The 9,022-nt window shown below is 42.9% G+C and overlaps 1 protein-coding gene across 2 annotated transcripts; it reads left to right on the forward strand.

The window, feature by feature from the left end:
* Nucleotides 1–1,956: 1,956 nt before the first annotated feature.
* Nucleotides 1,957–8,831, forward strand: BAG2 (BAG cochaperone 2). 2 transcript variants are annotated; one of them, XM_081857460.1, is made up of 3 exons: nt 1,957–2,222; nt 6,911–7,020; nt 7,629–8,831. In XM_081857460.1, the coding sequence occupies exons 1-3, from the start codon at nt 2,056–2,058 to the stop codon at nt 8,027–8,029; spliced, it is 678 nt and encodes a 225-aa protein (XP_081713586.1). In that variant the 5' UTR covers nt 1,957–2,055; the 3' UTR covers nt 8,030–8,831. The 2 variants fall into 2 exon arrangements, with proteins under 2 accessions (XP_081713586.1, XP_081713587.1); XM_081857461.1 differs by lacking the exon at nt 1,957–2,222 and adding an exon at nt 3,376–3,549.
* The last annotated feature ends 191 nt before the right edge of the window (nt 8,832–9,022 follow it).

Below are 9,022 nucleotides of genomic sequence, written 5' to 3' on the forward strand. Positions count from 1 at the left end.
CAAGAGGTTAGCTAAATTTACCTGGATTTCTTCCTGTTCTGCTGTAGTTGCTTTATCAGAAAGAATCCTACCAATGCCAGTCAACTCCTGCACCCGCTTCAAATTCCTTTTTGTTACTCGTGGAGTTTCCCACACTGAACTGAGTAATGCTTAGTATTGTTTTCTGCCATCTTGCAGGAGCAGCTTCATGTTTAAGAGGTAGGTTGATAAATAAAAGGAATATTTTGAAAGCAGATTAATCTTAATGAAATTTGTACTCCATACTGAGTCTTTTAAAAGCTTTTGCTTCCATTGGTGACAACCACCTTGGGGTTTTATTTTCCAATAAGTCTTTGTATCTTATCCAAACATTAAACAATGCTTTCCTGACAATATGGTTCTTAAATGCTTTATGTACTTTAACCTTGTCATACCACAAATATGCATGCCACCCAAAAGTGTTATTAAATCCTTCTAGGTCCAAAATGTCTGTGTTCTCAAGAAGCAGCCAGTCTTTCAACCAGCAGAATGCTGCTGATTCATAATAGAGTTTTAGGTCTGGCAGGGCAAATCCACCCCTTTCCTTTACATCAGTTAATATCTTAAATTTTATTCTGGGCTTCTTGCCCTGCCAGACAAATCTAGAAATATCTTTCTGCCACTTCTTGAAACAGTCCATCTTGTCCACAATTTGCAATGTTTGAAACAAAAACAACATTCTAGGCAATACATTCATCTTTATAACTGCAATTCGACCCAACAAGGAAAGTTTCAAATTTGACCAGGTTTCTAGATCTTTTTTCACTTCCGTCCAACATTTTTCATAATTATCTTTAAATAAGTTCACATTTTTTGCTGTCATATTAATCCCCAAATATTTCACTTTCTTAACCACAGTCAAACCAGTCTCATTCTGAAACCTTTCTTTTTCAATTAATGTTAAATTTTTCTCTAAAACCTTAGTTTTTAACTTGTTCAATTTAAATCCTGCCACTTGACCAAATTCTTGAATTAAGTCTAAAACCCTTTTAGTACTAGATTCTGGCTCCTGTCAGTGTAATTTACTTTGTACCCTGAAACTATACAGCAGACTTTTATCTGTGGCCTTGCCTTTAGGTCCTTTTCATTGTGTCATGTGTTTTTAATGTAAGGTTTTGTGTTTTGTTTAAAATACATATATTTTTTAAAATTGCTTTGGTCCTGCTGAAGTTTGTAATAAATCTTCAGGGGGTTCTCTCCCCCCCCCCATTTGCCTTTTCTTTTTTTAAGGAAGAGGAGGGGAAAGAGTTGAGAAACAACTGCAGTACAGTTAATGGGAGTAAAGTTGCTGTCAAACTTTTGGCTCCAGCTCAAGAGACTGCAGGGACTGCAGTGCCCCCCCCCCCTTAAAAATAAAAAAAACCCTACAGCCTCTCCACTTTAGGATATGCGTCAGGATGATGGAGAGAAAAAAGGTTAGCCACTTTCTCAGCAAGAGGGACACGTTTAGCTGAGCTGCGAAAGGAAAGCACCGAGAAGCATGTCCTTAATGGGAAGCAGGGATGGCGCCCCATGACGCTCCCACTGCAAGGCGCGAAAGAGGGCGGGAAGGAGGAGGGTTGCTGATCCAACACAAGGTCCCTTTGCCCATTACGAAGACAAATGACCCTTCTGCTAAGGCATTCATTTGGAGCCACCTCTCTCACCAAGGCTGGAATTATCTTTAAAGGGCTTCATTTAAACAAATACGAATGACACACCACTGGGCTCCCCTCACCCCTAGGGCGCAGCTTAAGCCACAGACCCCGTTTCCAGTGCGGCGACCAGCAAGCAAGGATAGAATGCGATGGGTTCCGGGAGGCGGCAGCGCCTCTGAACATGTGCAGAGCGCTTCCTGCGGGCAGGGGCGGGGTGGGCCCCTCTTCTCCTAAGGGAGGGGGCGGCGCGTCGGGTGTCAGCCCTGCTGCAGTCCCTGCCTGCCTGCCTGCCTGCCTGCCTGCCTGCCTGCCTGCGGGGACGCTCTCCAGGCAAGCGGCGGGCAGGGAAGCAGAGCACCGGGCGGTGGAGGCAGCGACGTCTTGGCTCTCGCGGCCCGCCATGGCTCAGGCCAAGCTCAGCAGCTCCAGGAGCAACTCCAGCGTCGCCGAAGCCGGCGGCCAGCAGCAAGCGGGTGGGGGGCAGCTGCGGGGCCGCTTCTTCCGCTCCACCTCCATGGCGGACCGATCCAGCCGCCTGCTCGAGTGCCTGGACCAGCTGGAGAGGAGGTAACACCCGCCGGGCTCGGCTAGGGAACGGGGCGGACAGTGGTCTGGCTTGGCTTGGCTTGATATATAGAGAGAGAGAGGGATGGAGTTTAGCAGCTTTGCAAAAAGTAGGGAGGCAGAGAGAGGGAGAGAACTGCTCTCCTGCAATGGGCATTAAAAAGCAGAGTCAAATCATAGTATGACGACTTCTTCTCCCCGTTGGGGTTCTTCCTTTTGAAGGGTTTCCTTATGGGGCTGGCTTTTGTTGCTTGCCAGGCGCCCTGTTAAGCCCCGTGCGAGGGATGTTGACTAATCTATCTAGATTTCCTTTTGTTGTTCAGGTATGGTTTCAGTGGTGTCAGGCATGGGAAAGCAGCGATTATTCCTTCGCAATCCAAAGTGATGTCTGAAATCCTAGCACTTTTCACATACTGACTGGAATGAGGGGGGCACAGGATCGTGTGTGCCATTCTTACTGCTAGCCATTATGTCTTTAGATCCTTTGCACATAGGATTATTACTTTTAAATTTATTTTTTTCTCTGCAGTTGGAAAAGCAAGGTTGACGTTGGGGTCGGGGGGAAGAGGAGAATATTTGTTCTCCTTGAGCTGAATTTATGAAAGTTGAGGTGAGATGGATCACCCAGTCCTGCTCTCCCACTTTCAGCCTAATATGTGAAGGGTGCTTCTGTCGCCAAACCTCTTGTGTGCATTTTAATATCTGTGTATTGTGTCAAGAGACATGTTAAGTTGAATGCAGGCATCAGCACCTGACACCCTGGGGCAGCTGTCAGGGCTCACCCAGCATGTCACTGCAAGCCACCATTTATATTTTCCAGAGTGACATGAGTTTGGCACTCTGGGGCACTGTGAAGAATTAAAATGCCATCTCTCTGCCCCCCCCCCCATGCACAACTGCTGGATATGCCTGAGGGGACCTATCTGTGTAAGACTGGGTCCACCAGAAGGCACTTTGACCTTTGTCATTACTAATTGGGGAGAGGTCCTATAGTTGCTAATACACACATACAAGATACTTTCCTACTTTAAAAACAAGGCCTTGTTGCTTAAATAGAAGCCAGCATTTTGAAATCAGTGCTCTTGATGGGGTGATTTACCTATTACCCCCATCCTGGCCAGTGATCAGGATGTATAATAACAGAGGTTGATTGGAAGTGATTTGCTGAAAGCTTTCGCAGGGAATTGTTAGCTGAGTTGCCATTTGAATCTAAGGACTCCTCGACATCTGATGAGGTGCTCTGGTGGTGCATGCAGGAGAGTTGGTTAGGTCAGATAGGAGGCTGCGGAAGATATGGGTCTTCTGCTGCCATATATCAAAGGGAATGGAGGTGATAACATATTACTGCAACTTACTGCAAGGTGCTCGCTGTCCGTGGGGCTGTTAACAGAATACGGTTAATAATAGAACATTAAGTGAAACTGGATGTATAGAAACACATTTCCCCTGGTTCATTTCAGGATTCAGTTTTAAAGTTTAAATAGCTTGGAATCAGGGTACCTTGAAGACGACAAATACATCCTTGTTTATTAATATCTTCCCTTGAGTCCTCATCACTGAGTCCCCTTTGTATGCAGAAGTGAGGTGGACTGTGATGGAGCCTTTTCATTTGCGTCACCCCAACTTTGGAATTCTCTCTCTCTCTAATGTCATTTCAGCAACAGATTTAAAAAATGCTATTTTTATTCTTATTTATATATGATTATTACTTTGTCAAAATAAAATAAACAAATAAAATAAACAAAAGTTGCTTAGGCTCTTTTCTTCTGTGTTTTCTCAACTGTTTTAGTTCAGTGTGACCTTTGTTATTCCCTGCTGTTCCTTTTTTATTGAGTTTTACAGATATGATTGATGGCTGATTTGAATATTTAAATGTTTGTTTTAAATATTTGTTTGCTGCTCCTGGTCGCTTTATCTGAATAGTGCTATATGATTGGATATATGTACATACATGTTTATTTTGAAATGGCTTTTCCCCTCATGCAAGCAATTATTTTATGCTTCGGTAACTGAGTGCATGTGTAGCTCCAAGAGCTACAACCTCGTGCAGGATGTTGGGGCATTTTAACTTCATAGCCGGTTGCAGCTGCCTCACACTTTTCCTCAGTATCTGTGTAAGAATGAGGAAGAAATTTGCTGCTGCAAGATGGTCCAGCTTTATGAGTGACGTACACAGGTGCCATGGTGGGAGAGGCCTATATATAGTTCCAAACTAGGAGGGACCTGGGAGCCCCAGCTGTCATTCCACAAACCATATGGAGTCTGAGCACCTTTTTTTTTGTTGGCAATGCCTGGGCCCTAAGGATTCTAAGCCCCACTCGGTTCAATGGGATTTGCTCAATGCTAAATATGCTTAGGGTTTTAATTTGTCAGGAATATATGATTCAAAATGAGAACCTTCCATCCCATCTCCACTTCCTTAAGGCAGGGAAATATTTATATCAGAAACATTATCAATCCTTTTCCATTCCCCAGAGCTTAAGCCACACAGTTGAGTTGCCTGATTGCTAACATCCAGGTGTGTGCATAGGTGGTGGGAAATAAGCTCTTACCATTTGAAGAATTCACAGGACACCTTTTAAAAATAGACTCTACAAAATAAAACCTGGGAACAAACGAGGGCACACAATTAAGCCTCCCCCCTCCCCGCCCCAGCTGTCCTATTTCGGGCCTTAAAAAGTGTGTGACCTGAAGGAACTTAGCCGAGGAAGCTTTTCCTGTGATAAAGTGAAGGGTTCACATACTTAATTTTTGCATCGTTAGCTTGCTGCTAAAGGCACTGGTAGCAAACAAACAAACCCCGCCAGAGCTGTAACCTGTTGAATAAGAGACAATGCTACAGTACTAGTTTGCTGCTTAGTAGAAATAGAAAACTATCTTATACTACATTAGAGCATTAAAGCTATCTCCTTCAAATCCTGCTGAAGCTGAAATAGCTTGCTGCTCCTGCTGTTGCCTTTCATAACATATATTCCATCTCCAAAAAAGGAAGCTAGAGAGCTTAGAAAAATAAGAGAGGATATCCTAGAACTGGACTGGGCCGAGGTAAACAGTTTGGCTGTGGAAGTTCAGCTAGTTGATGGAGGCCTAGCGTTCAACGAGGTGGCTGCACGCTTGATAAAACACTCTTCCTGACAGAACAAACCCTGCACACAGAGCTAGAGATCTGAGAGGAGTTCTAGCCTAATTTTCTTTCCACTACGCTAATTTTCTGTGAGCAGAAAGCAGCTCATTAGGTGTCCTTGGACCAGTCAGTGTCTCTCAGTCTAACCTACCTCACAGGGTAGTTGTGAGCATAAAATGGGTTGGAGAGGAATCTTGAGCTCTTTGGAGGAAAGGTGGGATATAAATGTAATATTATTAATTAATGAATAATTGTTTTGTACGAAAAAGCACCCCATCATGTGCGCACCCATCAGCAGTTTGAAGAGGCACTAGGCAAACACAGAACTAAGCTCAAGGCTTTTCTGTTACCTTAGTTTGGAAAAAGACAGGTGTAAAACAATACGGACTTCTCTGTTTTCAAACATAAAACTCCACTGAGATAACACAACCATACTGTCGGTGTAGAATGAATGTAGGTGATCGGCAAGATAGTGAAATTAATTTTAACTCCAACATAACAAGTTACTTCTGTAGAAGCAGAAAACCATACTTTTAGGAATTCTAGTCCTGCTGGTAAGGTTGGTTTTGAATATTTTAATGGGATTTCTAATGAGATATGTGAATGAATGTAACAGTGGGCATGGCAGTTAAACACACACACACACACACACACACCAAGCACAGCATTGATTTGACCCATAAAAGCTCTTCATACATTGTAGAGCAGGGAACACAGTTCTCATAACACTGTGAGTTTTTCTAGCGCAAATGTCTTTCTGTAGACATTCATGACTGAATACATCACTTCTCCTGAAGCTGAAACAGAGGATCGAACAGACATGACTCAGCAGATCCATGAGCAGCAGTCTCAAAGGTTTTATAAAAGAACCATGCCATGTTTAAACCCCTTCCCCGCATCACTTTTCTGAGAGAGATTACCCCAATTGGCCCTCGTTCCACAATAAAGCAAACCCCAAATCAATTTCAAGAAAATGTTTTTAAACCTTCCTGCAGGAACACAATTGCAGGTGTGTGTGTGTGTGTGTGTGTGTGTGTGAATAGTTGAATTCCATTCAAAAAGGCCAAAGCAGCAATTTCCACAAGCGGATCAATCTCTTCACTGTGCCATTTTCTCAGTAGCAATGGCCTTCTTCCGCCCTTATTTGCATGGTAGGAAAAAATATGGGCAGCACAAGTAATTTAGTTATCTACTCTAAATGTACAGTGGTACCTCGGGTTACATATGCTTCAGGTTACATATGCTTCATGTTACCGACTCTGCTAACCCAGAAATAGTGCTTCAGGTTAAGAACATTGCTTCAGGATAAGAACAGAAATCGTGCTCTGGCGGCACGGTGGCAGCGGGAGGCCCCATTAGCTAAAGTGGTGCCTCAGGTTAAGAACAGTTTCAGGTTAAGAACAGACCTCCAGAACGAATTAAGTACTTAACCTGAAGTACCACTGTAAAATGAATTGGTACTGCCATGAATGAGCAATTATTTTCAGTTATTTGCTAGAGAACGTCACTAGGGGTAACATTTGATTGTTTACAAACTCTCTTCCTATTTGGTTTTTCCTCTTCCCAGGGTTGAAGCTTTGCGCGATACAGCATCTTCAATGGAGCAGGAAAAGGAATCACTTCTAGAAATGATTCATGGCATACAAAACAGCCAGGATATGAGGAACATTAGTGAAGGTAAGAGTCCAGCAGTTCTTGAATCACTCACTCACTTTGGGCAAATGAAAAAAAGATTTACCGTATAGGGTAGTAGCCAATTGGTGGAAGGAGGCTATTTTTGCAATTTCCCTTACTCCCTGTAGCTCCCAAAATTCACTCCAAAGTGCCATGGGCGTGTGGATATCCCAGTCCTATTGGGGTGAGGAATAGAAGGTTGCAGTGAGGCAGGAGAAATCACCCAAAATTATTCCCTTCACTGTTATTGTTAATGGGTGCCTTCCATCTGTGGAGCGACACTAGCTGTATACCATTCATAAAACTCATAATTTCACATTCTTGGAAAACACACCATACAATGTTTGAGCCCCTTCGCCTGATAGGTGAAACACTTGTTATTTTGCTTGGATAGCTGCAATATTGGCCAAGTCAAAATCCTCTCCTAAGAGAGAAAATTTCTCTGCAAGCCCACTAGAACTATGACTGCACTCCCAGCTTCTATGTCGTGCGGTAGAAGAGGCAATTATACAAATAATACTACTAGTTTAGCTTGACTTTTCTAACTTAGTACAGCACATTGGTTTGATGTAAAGCTTTAAATCCAAAACGTTTTCACTTTCAAAATGCAGGTGAAAGAGAAGAACTCAGTCTGACTGCTAAACGTTTGATGGGCAGAACCCTCACGGTGGAGGTTTCAGTAGAAACCATCCGAAATCCCCAGCAGCAAGAGTCCCTATTACATGCCACACGGATGATCGATGAAATAGTTGGCAAACTATTGGATGATTTGGAAGACTCCAAGAGCCGCTTAATGTCGCTTTATGGTGCTTGTACATCTGAGGTGCCTGCTGGACCTGTTAACCAAAAATTCCAGTCTGTTGTAATTGGATGTGCGATAGAAGATCAGAAGAAAATCAAAAGACGGCTAGAGACTCTTCTCAGAAACATAGAAAACTCTGAAAAATCCATCATGCTGTTGGAGCACCAGAAATCCACCGCAAGGCACCTCTGCAACAACGGGAAAGATTAAAAGCGAAATCAAATAAATCAAAGAATTGCTGCTTCCCTGGAATTTGAAGAATAAAAAAAAGCAACACTACATAGACCTTGCATGTCTATGTAGCCCTTAAACCAACTCTTGGGCGTTCAGAGCACAGAGGCATAGCTAAAAGGGAAGAAGCTTGGCAAAATTCCCTTACTTTACCCTCAGTGAGACGACTACCAATTAAAAAATGGACTCATATGAAGCGCTTCCTCACTCTGCGGCAGATACAGGATTAAGCAGCTATAGGACTGTAGAAGCACATGAACACCAAGCAGTTTTCAATCCATTGCTTTTCTTCCCCCAGAGTTACCCAGCCTATTTTACTCTGTGTGGGGAATAGTAGCGTCCTGGATATATTAAAATAGGTAGCTATAGCCATATTTGATATCAGTATTAAAATGTAGGCATCTGATGATGTGCCAATGATTTAACTTTTCATAAGCTGTATTTGGTTTGCTCCCATACAGTTAACTGTTTTAGTATTTTGATACCTCTGTTATAAAAAATATCTGCTGCTGAATTCCAGAAGCTCCTCAAGCCCTGTTTTGCTCTGTTCTCTAGAAAGCTTCAGTGTCTACCATCATCTGCAAAAATGTCACATCGCACACTTCCTTCCCTCTCTCTCTCTCTCTCTCTCTCACACACACACACACGGCAGGTAAATGAACATTGCATAGGGAGAGGATTCTGGGGTAAGCGGATTGCTGCAGTAGATGCAAAGAAAACGATGTGCACTTTTTTCTTGCTGAAAATTAATAAAAGTAGATTGCACTCTACACTGTAAACACTTCCATAGCCTTTTTTTTTTTTTGTAAAGGTTATATTATTATTTTTTATCTATAGAGCTACAAATTGCTGGACCAAGGCAAATTGTGAGAAACTTTATATTCTAGTCACACTCCCTCTATTATTCTACCTGCTCAGAAATCTTAACGTGTAGGTATCAATTTGGTTGCCAGTTGCTACATCTCTGTTATG

Source organism: Podarcis erhardii (assembly GCF_964252035.2).
Source record: "Podarcis erhardii genome assembly, chromosome: 3".
Taxonomy (NCBI): domain Eukaryota; kingdom Metazoa; phylum Chordata; class Lepidosauria; order Squamata; family Lacertidae; genus Podarcis; species Podarcis erhardii.

What these genes read in the sequence shown, in the direction of transcription:
- BAG2 (XM_081857460.1), top strand. Translation starts at nt 2,056, where the DNA reads ATGGCTCAGGCCAAGCTCAGCAGCTCCAGGAGCAACTCCAGCGTCGCC. An exon ending in CTGGACCAGCTGGAGAGGAG is followed by an intron (nt 2,223 to 6,910) that starts GTAACACCCGCC and finishes TCCTCTTCCCAG; the next exon opens with GGTTGAAGCTTTGCGCGATA. An exon ending in TATGAGGAACATTAGTGAAG is followed by an intron (nt 7,021 to 7,628) that starts GTAAGAGTCCAG and finishes TTCAAAATGCAG; the next exon opens with GTGAAAGAGAAGAACTCAGT.